Here is a 19,428-nt window from a genome sequence, read left to right on the forward strand (position 1 = left end):
GCCACCCTGCAGTTCTGCATCGTGAAGCCCGCCATGGCTGCCCTCACCATTGTCCTGCAGGCTTTCGGCAAATACCATGACGGGGACTTCAAGTAAGGCCTGGGCCCTAAGGGGGGACCCAGCACCGACTGCCCCAGCTCAGAGGGTGGAGGGAAAGCGGTCACTGGGCAGCAGGTGATGCCGCTGGTGTGGGGTGGGGAGGGCAGCAGGGGCACAGCCACCTGACCCAGTTGCCACCCCGCCCCCCAGCATCCGCAGCGGCTACCTGTACATCACACTGGTCTACAACGTGTCCGTTAGCCTGGCCCTCTACGCGCTCTGCCTCTTCTACTTCGCCACCCGCGAGCTGCTGCGCCCCTTCGAGCCCGTCCTCAAGTTCCTCACCATCAAGGCTGTCATCTTCCTCTCCTTCTGGCAGGGTGGGTGTGGCAGGGCAGGGGTTCCCCGCTGCAGCGCAGGCCAGTCTTGCAGCCCCACTGTGCTGGGCGAGTGGGAGTGCCCCCCAAACGTCTGCCTGTGGTCGGTGGGTGAAGGCAGGTGGGGGTGGAGGTGGAGGAGGTGATGCGACCGTCGCAAGCCCATTCCTGCCAGCCCAGGCCAGGTGTGAACACACAATGCCTGTTCTACAGATGAGGAAGGCCGCTGGGCAGTTCAGGGGGGCGAGGGTGAGTCCTGCGGAAGCTCTGGGCATCTGCTGGGTCAGGACCTCGGCTTTAGGGTGCCCATCCCTCTGTCTTTCAACTCCCCTCTGTGGAGTAGGAGCACATGAGCCTGATGTTCCAGGGCCCTGCAGACCCTGCAGGGTGGGGGTGCCGCCCTGAAGCAGCTGGGCAGGAGCCGGGGTGGGGGCCTTGGCTGGGGTCAGTCCCATTCCAGCCTCCTCTGAGTAACCACCCCTCCCTCAGGGATGCTGCTGGCCATCCTTGAGAAGTGCGAGGTTATCCCTGAGGTGCAGGCCATCGGGGTGGGTGCAGGCACACTGGCCGCCGGCTACCAGAACTTCATCATCTGCATTGAGATGCTGTTCGCCTCCATCGCCCTGCGCTACGCTTTTACCTGCCAGGTGTACTCAGAGAAAAAGGAGAACTCACCAGGTACCTGGGGAGGCCAGCCAGGGACTTGGGGGGGCGGGGGGCAGCCGTGACGGGGGCAGGGAGGAGCCTGTGATGGGGGGAGGAGTGGACCATGATGGGCGGCAGGCAGGGATGGCTCTTTACAGGGGAGGGAGGTGTGGCCTATGATGGAGACAGGCCAGGTGAGTAATGCGGGAGGGAGGGGCAGTCTGTGATGGAGGGGCGCAGGGAAGGGTGGCTTGTAATGGGGGCAAGAAGGGGGGCAGTCACTCGCCTCCTCAGCACCACACCTCGCTGGCCCCCATCAACGCACTCAATGCCTGGGGAAGCCATGGGCCAGTTTTCCGGAGCCCAGGGAATATCAACTAGATGGACGGGTGACCGTCCCAGGGGCATCCTGCCTAGCCCTGTGTTGGCTTTCCAGCATTGGGTGGGTGGACTTGAGGCAGGAGATCCGCAGGTGAAGGGTCCAGGGCAGCCAGCCAGGCAGGTTGGCAGCACAAAGCTGAGGTAGACAGTGAGGAGGGGTCAGAGCCCAAGGGCCCCTAAGCAGTTGGGTCATTGGCGCCTGGACAGGCAGCTGCTGCCACACTGACGATGGACCAGACCAACTGGAAAGCCAGGGCTGGCAGCCGGGTCCAGTGAATGACCTGCTGGGCATCTGCCAACTTGGAGAGGCCAAGGGTGGCAGGGCCCCCCAGGCTAGAGGGAAGGGGGGATCCAGCCTGGGGCCCTGGGAGACCAGTGCCTGAGGGCTGAGGCTGAGGAGCTAGGGTGGCCCCCACGTCCAGGGGCACCCTGAATTCAGTGGCTGCCACTGACTGCCGTACTGTCCACCTGCAGTGTCCCCGGCCCCCATGGTAAGCATCTCCAGTGGCCTCAAGGAGACCATGAGCCCCCAGGACATCGTGCAGGATGCTATCCACAACTTCTCACCCACCTACCAGCAGTACACGCAGCAGGCCACTCAAGAGGTCCCAGGGCCCGGCCCCCACGCTGGCCCAATGGATGGGGGCAGGAGGAGCCGCGGTGTGGAGAAGACGATGTTGATCCCCGCTGAGGATCTATAGGGGGTCTCCGGGAGGAGGGGCCACCCCCCCCCCGCCACCCTCTTGCCAAAGGCCAACTCCTGAGCCTACCGCCAGCCGGGGGCCCCTAGGGGCCGGATGTCTGTTTGGAGGGACCACAGTCCAGGAGAGGCATGGAAGCAAATCCATCAGCCAGGGGACCACTGGGCTCCCCCGGCCATCAGCGCCAGGTGATCACTGTGGGGCCAAGAGCTGGCCTGGCCCTTTGTCCCTCACACAGCAACCCCTGCAGCCCCCTGGGCTGCACTAGAGCTGGGAGTTGGTTGCTTATTGCAGTGAGTGGAGCAGACAGACTCCAGGCAGGGCAGCTGCAGAGGACAGGGGAGAGCCCGGAGGTGCAGGCTGTCCTGGGAAATGTGGGAGCTGGACGCTGGCCCTGCTGTGACCGCTGAGGGCCAAGCAAAGGAAGCCCCACTGCACCACATGCTCTGGAGCCCTGGTAGCCTCCCACCCAGGGAGGGGTGGACGACGTGGGTCTGGAAGGGGCCCATTTTTGTATCCAGGGCAGTGCTTCCAGGTAACAGTGCTTATTCATGTATAAACGGCCTGCTTTCTAACAGCGTGTGTGGCTTGTTTCTGCAGGGTTGGGGCCTGAGTAACAGGTTTACGTGGGGTGGTCGAGAAAGGCCTGGTACTCTGGGTCTTTGGGGCTTGGGGAAGGGAGTGTCCCTTTCCACCCTGTGGCGTGGGGGGTTGACAACCAGTCAGTCAGCTGTGCCGCTCCTTTAAGCAGGCCAAAGGGCATGGACTTTGAGATCGGAGCACCCGGCCCAGCACCACCTCAAGGCCTTGGGCAACTGGCATTGACCAACCCGTGCCAAGAACAGTCCCAGGAATCGCCCACACTCGACCTCACTAACCATCATACTAGTCCTGGGGAGGGGGCCTGGCCCGAGGTCACAGAGCCCAGCAGAGGGCTAGGCTGGCCTTGGGCAAGGTGGCCACCCCCGAGGCATGCTCCTCCAGTGACACCTCATGGACAGATGGCCCTTCCTCCCTTCCAATTTCTGTCCAACATAACAGAGGGAAGCCACAAGGCTGAGTGCCACACCCTAGGAGGGTGGGTGACAGCTGAGGACAGGCTCTCACCTGGCTACCCTGCCCTGACCGTGCCTGGGGAGGGGTACACCCATGGGGGGGCAGGAGAAGTGGCTGCAGAGCAAGCAAGGCCCTGCTTCTGCCAAGTGGTCTGACTCAGGCTGGCCTCAGTGTTCTCATCGCAAAAATGGCCCAGTGGATGGCCAGTCCCCCGTTTCCCACAAGAGGGTGGTGCACAGTGAAGCCTGAGCCCAGGGGTCCCAGTGGGCTCCTGCCTGGGCCTTACCCCTTGAAAAACAGAGGCCCACCACCTAGATGCTTGGGGGTGGGAACCAGGCTGTCTCCATCTTTGACTATCAGGACATCGACTCACAGCCTAGGGGGCCCACTCACAGGTATACCCACCCAGATTCCCACTCTCCCGTCAAGGGCAGTGACTGGGATCAGGGAGAGGCATGGGGGTCCTTGGCCCACAAAGCCCAGCCCAAAGCACCAACCTCAAAGCAGGAGGCTCTGAAACCAGAACTCTTTATTGCAAAGGTACAAAAGCGGTCACGGCAGCAGATGTACAGCAATAAATTAGGTGGTGGTGGTGAGACTGGGGGCCCAGGAGACCAGGCCCCCAGCACGGGGCCTGCTCTCAATAACTTAGAACAAAAGGCAGCACAAAAATAAATATTGAAATGAAATTACTGAGCAGCCACAGCGGCCAGAACGAACAGGTGCTGAGGACTTGGTGTGTGGGAGAGCCCTATTATCTTTTAGGAAGCAAGGGTCTGCCTTCGTGAAGAGGATCCGGAAGTCGGAAGCACAACAGACGAAGGGGAACAAACCCACGTTACAGAGGCCATTGCCTTTGTTCTTAAATTAAAAGAAAAAAAAAAAATCCATATATTAAAATCGTGACAATGAAATCTCAATGATTGGAAGGAAAAGCGCAAGAGATGCTACTGGCTTCTTTCCTGGCAGGGGTGGCAGCGTCCTGGGGTACAGTCCATCCTCCCCCAGTGCCCCCCTCTGCCGGTGGGAGCCTGGGGCCTAGGTGCCCCCTGGTGGCGATGGCAGCTCCCTCCACCCTGTGCTTGGAAACGCTGGGATCCCTCTCCAGCACCAGCACCCAGACCAGGAAGGGGGCAATGACACCCCAGAGCCAACACTCATCCCTGCCTGGCCCCCCGCCCCACACCAGGACAGCACGAACCTAAGAGCCCAGGGTGGACAGGAGAGCTTGCACCCGCTGCAGCCGCCTCAGGGAGAGCCCTGCCAGGGTGGCCAGGTGTTCGGGGTGGTGGCCCCCACTGGGAAGGGCAAGCAGGAGGCCAGGGAGGAGAAGGGCACCCAACCCCCCACCCCTGCTTAAAAAGCCAGCTCTGCTCCAACGAAGATGTACACTATCAAACTTGAAAAAAAAATTGTTACGAAAAATCTGTATGATAAAATGTGTATATAATTTTTATATATATATTTTCTCTCTCTTTAAATATTTCCCATGGTCCTTACTGATATCCAATATGGATTACCTACCACGGCTATGGTATCAACAGCTTTTTTTTGTTTTGTTTTTTTTAACCCTCCAGGCCTTTTGCTCTGCAGTAACCCAGGGCCTCCTGGTACCAGCCATGCCCTCAGGCCCTCCTCGAGAACTGCAGGCCAGTGTGGTCCACTGTGGGGCCCTGGAGACCTTCCCATGGTGGACACAGTTGCAGCCCCTGGGCCCATCTCCCCTTTAGGGAGCTGGACACCCCTTTAGGGATCTGGACACCCCTTGCAGGAGCCTGGCAGCTTTCGAGGGTCTCATTTGGTGGTGGTGGCAGAGGAGGTACCCGGCCAAGCAGTATGAGGAGCTGAGGGGCCGGGGCCCAGGGTCCCCTCTACTAGTCCTGTGGTGGCTTATGGCCTGTGTGGGACTCACCCCAACCCATTGCCCACAGGTTGGGGTTCCTCCCGGACAGGCATCTTTTCTTCCCACCTTGCCGGCAGCACCAGTCAGGAAGTATGGAAGCGCCGGGGGGGTGGAGGGAGGGCCCTCTGGAGCGCTCCCACTGGCCCCGGGAAAAGAAGCCCAGGAAGTGTCCCCAAACTTGTGGAGCCCCAGGAAGAAAGTATGAGTTCACGGCTTCAGCAACAATTAAGCACCAAGTTGCAGAGTCTTCCATTTTCTTGGTAGTCTGGAACCCGGGGTCACACCCGCTAGGGCTTCCTGGCAAAGTCCCCGGGTCCTCCTCACTCTCCCCACACCCTCCACCCACTTCCTTGAACCCTCCACACAGCGCACCCGTCAGTGGCCACTGCCCCACGTCGTCCCTACACCCTCTTCTCTGGCAGCCGGCCCCCACTGATTGACCCCCCACACACACACCCACAGGCACAAGTATCACCAGCCGATGAGGACTCCATATGGAATAGCCTCTCCTCACCCTTCACCAGCATCCTCCGGGCCATTCTCCTCAGCTTGGGCCTGCAGCAGCCTGCCCATCCCCCAAAAGCCCTCTCGTGTCTGAGCCTCATGTCCTCATTCACAGAGGGGCTCAAGGCCAGGGATCTGCTTAGGACCAACTGCTGAGAGCACTCCAACCTCTTTCCCGGGGCCACCAGAGTGCAGAGGGGCAGCCTCACAGCACACTGTGACACCCTCTGCCACATGCACCCAGGAGCCTCGCCCTGAAGAACCCTCCATACAAGCGGCTGCTCCGAGGCCCACCCTGCACTGCTGGGTGACAGCAGGCAGGCCGCGCACATGCACGTACGGGGCACGCGCGCACACACACGTACACGCAGCCCACACGCACATAGGCACGTGCACATATGCACACACACACAATCCCCGCCCCGTCAAGGACTCTGATCCACATCTATCTCATGCGGCCAGGAGCCGTCTGGATACAGCAGGGCTGTGAGTGCGTCTTGCAATAGTGCAGGGAAGAACAGGCTGCCCTGTGCTCTGCAGGGAGGCCAGGGCACTGAGCAGGTCAGGGAGGGGATTCCTCCCCAGGGCTGGGGCGTTGCAGGGGAGACAGACAGAGGGCGTAGCAGGTGCTCGTGATGGGGGGAAGACCGAGCCCTGCATCTTGCCCCCAAAGACACCTGTGCTCCAGGCTCCAGCGTCACTCCCAGCAGCGGGGACTGCCCTAGCGTGAGTGCTCACGTACCCAACCTACACATCATGGCGAGCGACCATGGGTACTGGACAGACCCCCAAAAGATGCATCTTCCAGGGAGAAGTGACAACAGGGTCCAGAAGGGGGAGGGGCATGTATGTGTGTGTACGTGTGAGTGTGCACATGTATGTGCACGTGGGTGGGTGTGGACATGTGGTTGTGTTGTGTGTGTGAGCACATGTAAGAATATACATGTGAGTGCGTGTGGGCACGTAGGTGAGCACACGTGAGTGTCCATGTGCATGGAGGACAGTGTGGCACACACATTCACAGGGCCTATCACTTCATCCCACACTTGCAATCACATTCCTGACACACACAATCCGTCAGTGGCCACTGGACACAGCCACAGGCCCCCGTGGGGGGCACACGAGTGTGGTGCTCCAGCTTGCTGGCCTCTAGCACCCCGCCAGCCCCTGCCCACCACCCCCCAATCCCCTCGCCTGAACCAGGCTCTAGGATGCAGCCGAGAAGGGCACGGAGGGGGAGGCGAGCTCAGCGGATTTGACAATGGTGATGACACTGGTGGTGGCCACTTTGGAGGGTGCCACAGGGCCACGGGCCACAGTGCGGGCGAAGGTCTGCAGGGCATCGTATTTGGCACGCAGGGCATCGAGCTCCAGCCGCATGCTGCTGTTCTCACGGGCCAGCTTCTCCACCTCCTGCTGCAGCTCCACGCGCTGCCGCTCCAGCTCCTCCTTCTGTGTCACCCGCTTGATGCGGCAGCTGGCTGCGTAGCCGCGGTTCTTGAGTGTGCGCCGCCGCTGCTTCAGCCGCGTCACCTCCTCCTTGGTGAGGCCACGCAGGTGCTGGTTCAGCTCCCGCACCGACATGCTCACCAGCTCATCATCACTGAGCACCGGCGCGTTCTCGCCTGCCTCCTTCTTGACCTGCGCGGGCACAAAGGGTGAGCTAGGTGGGGGGAGGGGGGAGCACGTGGGTCACCTATGGGTCCGCATGTGAGGTGAGTTGGGTGGGCAGGGGCCCCGTGGGTCACCTGGCGTCTGCACGTGGGGTGAGCAGGGGCCCCCTGGCTCACCTGGGAGTCTGCACAGTGCAAATGGGGTGGGCAGGGCAGGTGGTGGGCAGGGGCCCCACGGGGCATCTGGGGGCCTATATATGGGGTGAGTGGGGCACGGGAGCCCCACGGGCCACCTGGGGTCTGCGTGTAGGGTGAGCAGGGCGGGCGGGGGCCTTGTGGGTCACTTGGGGGTCTGCACAGTGACGCTGAGCATCACAGTGGTTGAGGACCTGGCTGCCAGAGGCAGAGGGCCCACTGAACCCAGCGCTAACCTTGTCAGCCTGGACGAGGCCATCCTCTCTCCCTCAGTGAGAAGAGACCTCGTGGGCTCATGTGGTGTGACGGCCCTGATACGGTACCCACAGTCCCCGCTGCCATTCTCTAAATGGGGGCAGGATGAGCTGTCACGAGAAAAGAGGCCTGGGGCTCCCCCAGCTGTGGTGATTCCTGGTGGCTGTCTGTCCCCCAAACTCAACAGGATGGAGGCCACATGTGTGCCAACCTGGGACCCTTCTGCGCTTACGTGGCTCTGACAAGGCAGGGGCTGTGCGACCCCTTCCCCTCCCACCGGTGGGTATAGGGGCACAACCCATGGCCCACAGAGAGGCCTCTCACTGGCCCCAGCTCTGCCAGGCCCTGAGACCCGAGAGCCTCCGGTCACTCGCTGCCCAGAGGCTGAGAAGGCACAGGGATGCGGCCGGCACTCGGTGCAGACAGAGCCTGGCCCTCAAGCCTGGGGCACCCAAGTTCACAGCTTCTGGCTGGGTGGCTCTGGAAGACACGGGGCCGCTCTGCACACACCCAGGAGCAGGAGGTGGTGAGTGCATCAGAAGCCAGGCCGCATCCCCACCATGCCTTCTGCCTGGGAGTCACCTCCCTAGATGTCAGGCCCCCAAACCGGTCACCCACCTCTCCTTGACAACATCTTCCCCACCTGGTCGTCCCCTGGCCTGACTGCGGGGCTCACTGAGTCATACTCCAAAAGCAGCAAGGGAGGTGATCGTCAGCCCGGGAGAGACTGGGCTCAGTGGCTGAGCCTGCCTGAGACCCATCCATGATCCTAAGGCTGGCACTGACAGTCACCCTGGGGCTGATCCAGTCTGTGACCCCACCGATGATGCTGGGGCTGACACAGCCTGGGACCCTGGATGGTAACCCTGGGGCTGACCCTGCTGGGGGAACTGGACAGTAACCCTGGGGCTGACCCTGCCGGGAACCCTGGACAGTGACCCTGGGGCTGACCCTGCTGGGAACCCTGGACAGTGACCCTGGGGCTGACCCTGCTGGGGGCCCTGGACAGTGACCCTGGGGCTGACCCTGCTGGGGGCCCTGGACAGTGACCCTGGGGCTGACCCTGCTGGGGGCCCTGGACAGTGACCCTGGGGCTGACCCTGCCTGTGATCCCACCCATGATCCTAGACTGTGACCCTGGGGGCTGACCCCGCCTGTGACCCTATGACCCTGGACAGTGACCCTGCAGTTGACCCCGCCCATGACCCCACTTGTGACCCTGGGTAGTAGCCCTGGGGCTGACCCCCCACCCCGGGACCCCGGGCAGTGACAGGGCATCTAGAACCAGCACCCCCGCCCCACCCCCGCCTCACCTTTAACGCCTTGTTCGGTTTGGGATTAGTCGTCATAACCTGGGCACAGTCACCAGGACAGAACTGCTTGGAAACTGTCACTGGAGAAACACGGAAGATAATGTCAAAACCAGCCCACAAGCCTGGCGGGCCCAGGAGCACGAGGCCAGCAGTCTCAGTGGCCCCCAGGCAGAGGTGCCGTCCACTCCCGAGACGTTCAGCGCCATCCAGTGTTGCCCAGCGACGCTGACAACGGCTCAGAGCCCCACACCAGGACAGGGCACCATCTCCCTCGGCCCTTGCAGAGGCCCCTCCCTGCCAGGCCTGCAGGGGCACCAGGGGTAGGACCCCCACCGTAGCAATTATTGCTTCCTGTCCTGGCTCCTCCGTGCAAGGCCCTGCCAGCCATGTGGGAAGCCAGGGCGCCCGCCGTGGAGGCAAAGCAGCCACCATGTACCACTCCTGGAATGTCACCCACACTCCCCAGAGCACTGCCACCCCTGCAACAGACCCCCGCCTGGCCACCTGGATGCTGGCCCCTGCCCCAGCCCTGCCTCCACCTCCGCCAGCCCACAGACACCTACCACTGCCCTAGGCACTGCAGCTGTCACATCACCACCTGCACCCCAGCTGCAGGTACACCGTGACCCTGAGGAGTACAGGCCAGTGGGCTGGGCTTGCGCTGACCGCCAGGCCGCCCCACCAGCAGAAGGGTCTTGAGGGCTGCAGCTCGAGACCTCGGGCGGCGGTGGAGCAGCCGCTGCCTCACTGCACCCAGAGGCTCCGTCTGGCGTCCCCGCCGCCCGCCACCCCATCCGCTTGTCGGCACTGTGTCACACATTCTAATCATTCATGAAAACCCAGCCAAAGCGTCCTGGGCACAGCTCCCTCCCATAGTTGCCATGGTGACCTTGGGAATGGAGCCAGCCCCTGTGGTCTCCATGGCGACAGAGAAGCCCAGTACAAGGAGGATGGCGGGTCACGTCTGCAAGGGGTACCCAAGGTCGGCAGATGGTGAACAGACCCATCCATGGCCCGTAGCTGGGGGAGAGGCTAGAGGGCACACCGTCAGCCTGGCTGATGGGACTGGGGTCCCTAATGTCCCCAACACGGGGAGGACAGAGACCAAGCAGAGAGCGTGTCAGGGGGACGTGTGGAGAGAAGGGGTCCTCGGCCCAGGAGACAGAGCTGCGCAGAGGCCGGAAGGGGTGGGTGACCCATCACCCACCCTCCCTGCCTCAACCGCCCCCTTGTAGCCCCAGGAAGAGGATAGTGAGTCCCTGGGGCCGAAATCCCCCCTCTATCAAGGCCCACCAGCCCCTTCCAGAGGCTGCAAACGTGAGACAGGGTTCCAGCACCCCACCCTCCAGACGCCCTGACTGGGAAGTCACCAGGATGCCCCCCACCCCTTGATGTCCCAGACCACAGGTAAGCCCGGCCCCTCCAGTGACGACAGTGATCACCTCCCATCCACATACCTTCCTCTAAACCTCCCATTAGCTGCTCCCACTGGGGTGTTTACCCCAGGCCTGGGTGGATGACGCTCCTGGAGCTCCGGGGTGCCCAGGAAGGAAGGACAGAGCCTCCAAGGGGGAGGCTGCCCCAGACAGGAGCAGCAGCCGTGGGGTGACCTGGCAGGGAGTCAGCCAACCCTATCATCACTTGAGAGGACCGGCAGGTGCCTGTGGCCTCTCGCCTGGGGCCAAAGGTCAGGAGGCCACAAGGAGCCCCTGGGAAACTTTCCCTTTAGCTGGCTCCAGCTCACAGGATCACGTCAGCGCCCAGGGCCGGGCCATAGCTATGTTGTGAGTCACCGCTGTTTACAGAGGGCACATTCCCACAGAGCCGCCCGCCCACCGCGAAGCCACTGCTCAGCCCCGCTCCGGAATGAGAGGGGCATGGGTCATGCCTGCCAGCCAGGCAGACACCTCTGCACCCCTAGGGCCCAGGACGGTCACCCCAAAAGCCCAGCCGGGCCAGGGAGGACAGTCTGGTCTGGGCCTTCCCTTGACACACCCCACTGTGGGAATTGGACTGCGAAGGCCCGGGCCCCATGAGGTCATCAAGACACACAGGATGTGACCCCCGCCCACCGTCACAGGGCACTGGCAGCCCCTCCCCAGGGGATCGGCCAGCCCCTTCCTCAGCCAGGACCACGTCCCTGTGCAGACCCTCCTCGCCTGCCCCCCAGCTTCTGGGACCAGGACCCCTGGACCAGAGGAGGCATGGCAGTGAGGGATTCTGGGAGAGAAGGAAGCCCCCAACCAGGTGAGAGGGAGCGGCGCCTCCTTCTATAATGAGGGGACACCCAGATAGAGCCCCACTGGGGGTGGGGAGCTTGGGGAACCCTCCAGAGCTCTGGGACCCCAATTCCTCAACTGTTTAACATAAGAATAAAACTGGGGGAACTGACTACAGAAAGAGGTGGTAGCTGTGGCTACCTCGAAAGGCGACAAGATTGGAGAATAACAAAACAATGAGACACTGTTGCTTGCCACAGCACTGACACCTGACGCGGTGACTCCGGGACACATGTGGTGTCACACCTCCCACCCACCGACCCCTCCAGAAGGGGAGATTTGGGTCCAGAAGCTTTGAGTGGAAAGTGCAATGCTCCTGGCACCAGCAGACTGTGCGCTGGCTACCCAGGACGAAACGCACCCTCTTCCAAGAAACAAGGGTGTTGAAATGAAGGCACTCCAGGATTCCACCCAGCCCCCAAGGGTCCTCCAGTTGGGACTCCCACCCCTGGACCACACCTGCCACCCCTATCAGTCCCCCAGCTCCAGAGGGCAGGCCTACCCTGGAGGCCCCTCCTAGGAACCAGAGGCCTGCGTGTGCTGCCAGGGCCGGGAGTGGGGCGGGGATAGAGAGGTCCCCAAGGCAGAAGGAGACCTCATGCCCACTCTCCACTCAGAAAACCACCACCACCACCACCAGTTGCCATGGAGTTGATTCCGACTCACTGCAACTCCCTGTGTGTCAGAGTAGAACTGTGCTCCATAGGGTTCTCAGTGGCTGATTTTTTGGAAGTAGATCACCAGGTCTTTCTTCTGAGGTGCCTCTGGGTGAATTCAAACCGCCAACCTTTCAGTTAGCAGCTGAGCGCGTGAACCGTTTACACCATGTGGGGACTCCTCTCATAAAACAGGTGAATCAGGACTCCACTTCAGCGACGGAAACCAGCTTGGCCGGCAGCATATTGACCAAGAGGTAGAAGAAACCTGGGCTCCTGGGACCACGTGGCCGTCCCTCGCCCACCGACTCCTCGGCAGCCCAGCCCTCATGGAGGCTTGTAGCCGAGGCAGGGCCTGGCCAAGGTGGGACAGCCTGTAAGGTTGCCGCTCTAGGCCCTGCCGCTCCGGTGCTTCCTTCCTGCCCTTGGGGTTTGGGGTCTAGGAACAGAGAGCAGCAGGTCAATACTCCACGTTTATTCTGTGTATTCTGGATAAGGGTGATAACAGTACCAGGCCTGCCTGTCCACTAAGCTCACAAGAGGAGTACTGTGGCTGACCTGCTGCTCTCTGTTCCTGGACTCTCAGAAAACCAGCCACTGAGACCCCTGCAGAGAGCACCGTTGTACTCTCTACACGTGGGGTTGTCGTGAGTTGGAGGTAACTCGATAGCAACTGGCTACTGGTTAGTGACCTAAAATCACTTCAAACATCACTAGGAAGAAAAAGGACAGCTGGCTTTTTGAAAGGGGTTTGGAGAAGAATTTAGTATGTGTAAGAAAGAGTTTAAGGAGCACTTGTGGTGCAATGGTTAAGTGCTCAGCTGCTAACAGCTCGGCGGTTTGAACCCACGAACTGCTTCACTGGAGAAAAATGTGGCAACCTACTTCCATAAGATTACAGCCTTGGAAACCCTATGGGTTTCCACTCTGTCACATGGGGTCACTATGAGTTGGTCCGACTGGACAGCAACAGGTGTTTTAATCTTTACTGGAGCAGATTGCCAGGTCTTTCTCCAGTGGAGCCACTGGGTGGGTTCAAACCACCCAACCTTTCGGTTAGCAACTGAGCACTTAACTGTTTGCACCACCTAGGGACTGTTCATACCTTTTAGGTGGCTCTTTTTCTGTTAGCTGACGAGGTTAAATGTTTAACCGAAAACCAGAAATGTCACCTTGAAGTACAGCTAAACAAAGTTCAACAGGAAAAGTCATTTCCTCTAAGAGAAAAGGAAACACACACATGGCCGTGGATGGAGTCTGACTCTGGCGGCTGCAGAGTTTCAAACACATATGGGGCCAAGGGAGCCACCTCCGCGTCCTGGCCGAGAATGCAGATTGCAGGGCCTGCGTCCCCCTCTGCTCTGTCCAGGAGAGGCAAACTGCTCAAGGGATGCATTCTAGAATACCCTGGGCATCCCGGGGACAGAGAAGGTTAAACAGTCGTGGGGCTGCCCTTTCCAATAGGGGATGGCAATTTCAGACCCCTTGTCAAGTACAGCCACGCAGTGGGTAAGTGGTACAGCTGTTAACCAAAAGGTCAGCAGTTCAAATCTACCAGCCGCTCATTGTAAATGCTATCAGGAAGTTCCACTCTGTCCTCTAGGGTTGCTATGGGTCAGAATCGACTCAACGGCAACAGGTTTTGGTCAACTCCAGCGGAGCCCCCGGGTGGTGCAAATGGTCAACATGCTCAGCTGCTAACTGAAAGGTTGGGGGTTTGAGTCTACCCAGAGACGCCTCAGAAGAAAGGCCTGGCAATTTACTTCCAAAAAGTCCCCAAAAACCCTATAGAGTACAGTTCTACTCTGACACATGTAGGGTCACCATGAGTCAGGGTCAACTCTATGGCAACTGTTTTTTTGTTAACTCCAGTAAATATTCACCGATGCAGCCTGTCTGGGAGTGGGGAAAGTTCTAGGTCCCCCCACTCTGGATCCCCTGCAAGTAGTACCCCGCTTCTCACCATGCCAGCAGCACAGCAGGTGAGAGGACACGTGCTCAAGGCCAAAGGGTAACGCTTTCCCTATACTCCAGATTGGGTGGGTAACCGGAGCAGGCTTATACTGTCTGGGAGGGAAGAAGGGCTTACAAGGTTTCAAAGGATTCTAATTCTTGCCCAGATGAAACCATTGCACTAGACTGAGTCACACGAGGGCAGGATCGACCCCATCTCATTCAGGCTGTATCTGCAGCCTCACATGGCGGACACGTGTCGGATGAGTGACAGCTGGAACTCCAGGCACTTGGTTGACCACAAGCGTCCCCCTGCTTCATCCCATGCCCCCAACCAGTCTGATAAACATGGGATGGGGGCTCCCCTTTCCCACCCAGTGACATCAGACTCGGGAAAGGTGGAGGGGTGGGAGGCTGAGGAGGCGTCGGCCCCACTTCAGCACTCCATTCACTGGGGGCACCCTCTCCCCAACCCTTGCTCTAACTTCTTCCAGAAAGCCCTCTTGGAGGCCTACGAGCCCAGAGGAACAGGTGCAAACCCTAGGTGGCCCAGGACACTGGCCTCACGCACTGCAGATACACAGGATCAGACACCGCAAAAGCTTAGTCTACTCTGCTCCTGGGACGTGGGCGCCTCTTCAGAGGTGACCTCAAGCCGAGATGCACAGCCCAGCACCCCACAGTCCCTGGTTAGATAAGTGCAGCCCCAGGTCATCCAGCAAACAAGCCCTCTACAGGTGGGGTCCCAGGGCAGGAGGCCTCATCATCCCCCAAGACACCCAGGCTCAACGTGCTGCTCCGCTCCCTACGCCCCCACTGGGTGTTCCTCCAGCACCCTGCCCGATAGCGGACTGGCTGGCGGCCCCTGCAGCATGCCTGTCTAAAGCTGGAGGACGTCTAGTCACCTTGCACTTACAGTCCGAGGGAAGCTGTGTCATCCTGGCTGCACTCAAGGGTGACTCAGGCAGCTGCTGGGGCAACAGCAGGCAACACTATGCCCCTCCACCCAGGCTCCTGTCCCCGGCCCCCTACCCTGCTTCAGGCTCAGCCCCAGTCCCCCATTCCCCACACCTTCTGGTTTCTGTCTCAGCGCATCCCCTGTCCTCCTGGCCCCCTACCAGCCAATCTCAACCAGCTCCCAGCCTCCACTTCCCCTCTCCGGGTGCCCTCTGGGAAGACCTGTGGCCCCAGAGGCAACATCCTCTTCCCCTCCTGGCCTCTGTCTTCTGTATCCCAGGCTTGGCCCGCAGCCTGGCATCCATGCTGAAAACAGTATGCCTGCCACACCCACCTGCTGACCACACCCTGACCACTAGGGCTACTATCTCCCATTTGAGGGCAGTGGTGGTTCAGTGGTAGAATTCTTGCTTTCCACACAGAAGACCTGGGTTCAATTCCCAGCCAATGCACTTCATGCGCAGCCATGACCCACCTGCCAGTAGAAGTCTGTGTGTTCCTATGATGATGAACAGGTTTCAGAAGAGCTTCCAGACTATGACAGACTAGGAAGAAAGGTCTGGTGATCTACTTCTGAGAATGAGCCAATGAAAGCCCTGTGAATCACAACAGTCCGATCTGCAACCAATCACAGGGATGGGGCAGGACTGGGCAGAGTTTCCTAGCATGGGGTCACCATGAATCGGAGCGGACTCGACAGCAGCTAACAACAACTCCTATTTCCCTCCACCCTGCAGCAACTCCCAGGCTAGGCCTCCTCTCGCTTGCCTGGACCACGGCCGTGCTGGATCTGACTCTTTCACTGGCTGTGGCCCCTCCATTGCAGCCCCCCAGGCAGGCAGAGGGACCCTCTGGCCAGAACCCCTCCCGAGTACCCCACTACCTAGGCCCCCTGTTGCCACTTCCAGTCCCCACTTCTGGCTCCATACAGCCACCAGCCTGCACCAGGTGCTCCCCTACTTCTGCGCTCCATCCCTGGAAGGTTCCCATACCTCCCTTGTCCCCTACCCTTGCCTAACTTCTAGAAATCCCCCGCAACGCTCACCCCCCACCCCACCCCAGTAGGCAGGTGCCCTCTCCTGAGCAGAATGGAATCCTTCTGTGGACAAGGCTGTCAGTCCCTGGACTGTGAGCTCCACAAAGCTGGGAGCACCGGGGCCCCCACCCCTCCCAACTCCTAGGAGGCAGGTCCAAGCCATGAATACAGGTCTGCTGAATAAGCAAACAGGCACATGGCTCTGCAGTGAAGGGCAGGGGGGCGCTCCGGCAAGGCAAGCAAGAACTGGGAGAGGGGCTGTATCCCCACCCTCCCTGCCCGAGGACACCCAGATAGCGCAACAGGCAGCAGACCACCGGCACAGGACTTTCAGCCACCACTCTGGGCTTCAGCTTCCTGGCGTAAGAGTAGGGGTGGGAGGGGGGCTGTGTGACCCTCCATGTCCTTCTCTACCTGCTCTAAAAGCCTACAACACTTTCAATTTCCTGAGTCGGCCAGAAAGAGGAAGCGTGAGCCTGTGACTTATAAAAAGCAAAAGTAAATACCGGAGCAATGCATCTTCCATTCGCGGAGGGCGGGAAGGGCGGGAACGGGGTGAGTCACTGTTTACTGCTCGGAGGAGCAGCTACGCAGAGAATTCTCCCAGCTGGCCAGAGAACCATGTCCCATGCGGACTGGACTCGAAACCCAGAAAGTTCACTCCAGGAACCTTTAGACTCAGAAACAGCCAGGCCGACGGGCACGGCTTCATCCAGGTCTGGGTGGCAGAGAGTGCTGGCTGCCCAAGGTTGTAAACAAGCACTGCCGCCGCTATCCCAGAGCCCAGAGAGCTACGGCCTGAGCCAAGGTGGACAAAGAGTGATCTGGAAAGTGACCTAACCCAGAAGCAGCCTCACAGGGCCGGAGAGATGGCTGGTACGCAGCAAGCCCTGGCGCTCGCTCGGTAGAAACTGACTTCCCCAGTGTCCTTGGTTCAATGCCCATTTTTAGTGACCACCTTGAAAGCGAGCATGTCTGAGCTTGGGACCAGCCCCTTGAAGCCCGTGCGAGGCTGAGTACAGAAGGCAAAAGTGTGCCGAGGAGAAGGCTAGTTTGGGAGTATTGTTATAATAAACATTTTATTTTAGAATAATGACAGGTCTAGTTTTAAGTTATAAAAGCAGACTCTCACCACCAAGGTCAACTCTAAAACATTCCTATCACATTACGTAAGCAGGGAAGCCTTTCTCATGAATCACGTTAGCTACCCCCAATGCAAGAGGTCTTAGGTGGCAGCCCACCCCCCTGCACAGCCCACCTACAACTTCCCAGACCCCACCCATCCACCTGAAGGAATGCTCTTTTAAAAGCTCTAGACCTCTCTCTATTCACCAGCTGCTCCTTGGAAACTCTATGGGGGCAGTTCTACTCTGTCCTACAGGGTCGCTATGGGTCAGAATCGACTCGATGACAACGGGTGTGTGAGATTCCTCTCTAAGGAGTCCTGGTTTCGTAATGGTTAAGTGCTTGGCTGCTAACTGAAAGGTCGGTGGCTTGAACTTACTAGCCACTCCACTGGACAAAAGACCTGGTGATCTGCTCCTGTAAAGATTACAGCCAAGGAAACCCTATGGGGCAGTTCTACTCTGTTCCATGAGGTTACTACAAGTCAGAATCGACGTGACAAAACAACAACTACAGACCCCTCTGCCATAACCATCCCCTTAAAAATCATTAGGCTTGGAGAAGGCTGGGCTGTAGAGACATCAAGCCACCTCTGTGTTTTATCAAGATGTTCTTTGCAATGATCACTATAGCATCCAAGCCTCATCAGTGCTGCCAGGAGAGTTCTACAGCTCATACTGATCAAATAAAAAAAGGAAGGACTGTGTCCAAGCCAAACCACACACACCCCTGAAAACCTAAGTATTTCCACTACATAGAATTGTGCTGGGGGGTTGAGTTATGGGGTGCTTCCTGAGGCCAGGCACCTGGCACAAGAAGGGTGCCTGATGGTTCCTCAATTGCTGAATGAATTGCTAAGAGGAAGATCCAATTTCTGCTTGGCTACAAGAGCTGCGTGAAAAGTCAACAGCGTAATCATTAACACAGAGAGCGCAGAAACCTCCAGCAGCCCCAAACATGAGCTGCCCTGCGAACGCAGGAAAGTTTTCCCGTGGTAAAAAGACCTCTCCACAACAAGAGGTGAGAATACACTAGCAGGTGGAGGGCAAAATGATTTGCCTTCTCCAGAGGAGACCTAATTCAAGAACAGACCCACGGAAGGGGTCAGGGCTCTCTTAATTCATGTTTGATTTCGTGTCCCACTTCCGAGGTCCTGGAGAAGGTTCGTAGAAGAAAGTTGTTGTTAGATTCTGATTCACAATGACCCTGTGTGACAGAGTAGAACTGCCCCACGGGGTTTCCTAGTCTGAAATTTTTACAGGAGTAGATCGACAGGTCTTTCTTTTGTGGAGCCACTGGGTAAGTTTGAACTGCTGACCTTTCCGTCAGCAGCCAAACATTTAACTGTTTTGCCACCAGGGCTCCTTGAAAAAGAATGAGGAACACGTATCTGTCTCCGGAACTCGGCAGAATCACACAAGAGCTAGCGCCTTTAGAGTTGGAAGAGATCTAATGCACAGATGAGAAAAATGAGACCTGGAGAATGGGTATGGGCAAAGTGACATAGCTCCCCAAGACTGGCAGCTGGCACCTGCCACCCTGTCCCTCCACCCCTTGTGCAACCCAAAACTTCATACCAAAGCCGCCCTTGGGGTGCCCCTGGTAGGTCAGTTCCTCATTCCTCTCCTCACTTCGGGTAAGCCCCCCGCGCTCCCGCAGCGTGTCGGTCCAGCCACTGGGCCGGAGCACTTCCCATCACGGGTCGGAAGTGACTGCAGGGGCAGGCTTCATAGCCTCGCCAGGGGGAGACGGAGCACAAATTAATCCGGCTCCCACGGAGCGGAAGCGGCTATGTAAATATACGCACCCCAAGTCGGCCCGCCACCCCCGCTGCGGGGCGCCCCCGCCCTCGACCGGCTCACGCGCTGTCTAGCACGTGGCAGTTTATTTGTGCCCCGGCCTTTCTGCCTGGGAGCAGACCTGGAAAGTGAAACAGGTAAGGCAGGTGAGTGGGTGCGCAGAGGCTGCCGGGACGGCCACAGAAGCCGCCTTGATTCCGGGTGATCCCCGGACCCTCTTCCAAGTCCACCTCTGCTCTCGGCCCGGGCGCTAGACGGCACGTGGAAAGTTGGGGGGCGACCTCGCCCAGCCCCGAGGGCGCAGGCGACCCATTTCTCTGTACCAGGTGACCCAGAGCCCGCGAGGTGCCGCCAGAGGAGGAGCCCGCGCGGAAGCCCCCATGGCCCGCGTGGCCCGGCCCACCCAGCGCAGGGCCTCTCCGGGCGCGCGGACACCTGACGGCAGGTGCGGGACAGGGCCACGCGGGCATATGGCCTCGGGCGGGAGTGTCCGCGGCGGACGATGACTCAGCGGCCGGCTGGACTGCACCACGCCCCCACCCTGCGCCCCCGCCCCGCGCCCCCGACCGCGACTCACCTGGGCGTTGCGCGGGGGACGCGCGGGCTCGCGCTCTGCTCGCTCTCGCGCTCCCTCGCGGTCC

At 59.5% G+C, this 19,428-nt stretch overlaps 2 protein-coding genes across 4 annotated transcripts in view; one reads left to right on the forward strand and one right to left on the reverse strand.

Moving 5' to 3' along the window:
• TMEM184A (transmembrane protein 184A) overlaps positions 1 to 2,950 on the forward strand; it is a 5,264-nt gene extending 2,314 nt beyond the window's left edge. The window contains exons 5-8 of the mRNA XM_023740269.1: positions 1 to 92; positions 250 to 419; positions 906 to 1,094; positions 1,917 to 2,950. Of these exons, the coding sequence (XP_023596037.1) occupies positions 1 to 92; positions 250 to 419; positions 906 to 1,094; positions 1,917 to 2,143 (678 nt within the window). The 3' untranslated portion in view covers positions 2,144 to 2,950. The remainder of the gene's footprint in view (positions 93 to 249; positions 420 to 905; positions 1,095 to 1,916) is intronic.
• Positions 2,951 to 3,760: 810 nt separating this feature from the next.
• On the reverse strand, positions 3,761 to 19,422 carry MAFK (MAF bZIP transcription factor K). 3 transcript variants are annotated; one of them, XM_023740243.1, is made up of 3 exons: positions 19,365 to 19,422; positions 8,983 to 9,062; positions 3,761 to 7,247 (listed from the first exon to the last, which is right to left on the reverse strand). In XM_023740243.1, exons 2-3 carry the CDS (start codon positions 9,016 to 9,018, stop codon positions 6,813 to 6,815), a joined length of 471 nt encoding a protein of 156 aa, XP_023596011.1. In that variant the 5' UTR covers positions 9,019 to 9,062; positions 19,365 to 19,422; the 3' UTR covers positions 3,761 to 6,812. The 3 variants fall into 3 exon arrangements, with proteins under 3 accessions (XP_023596011.1, XP_004385986.2, XP_023596010.1); XM_004385929.2 differs by lacking the exon at positions 19,365 to 19,422 and having other exon boundaries at positions 8,983 to 9,478; XM_023740242.1 differs by lacking the exons at positions 3,761 to 7,247; positions 19,365 to 19,422 and adding an exon at positions 7,649 to 7,759 and having other exon boundaries at positions 8,983 to 9,478.
• Positions 19,423 to 19,428: the final 6 nt, after the last annotated feature.

Source organism: Trichechus manatus, unplaced genomic scaffold (genome assembly GCF_000243295.1).
Source record: "Trichechus manatus latirostris isolate Lorelei unplaced genomic scaffold, TriManLat1.0 scaffold00151, whole genome shotgun sequence".
NCBI lineage: Eukaryota > Metazoa > Chordata > Mammalia > Sirenia > Trichechidae > Trichechus > Trichechus manatus.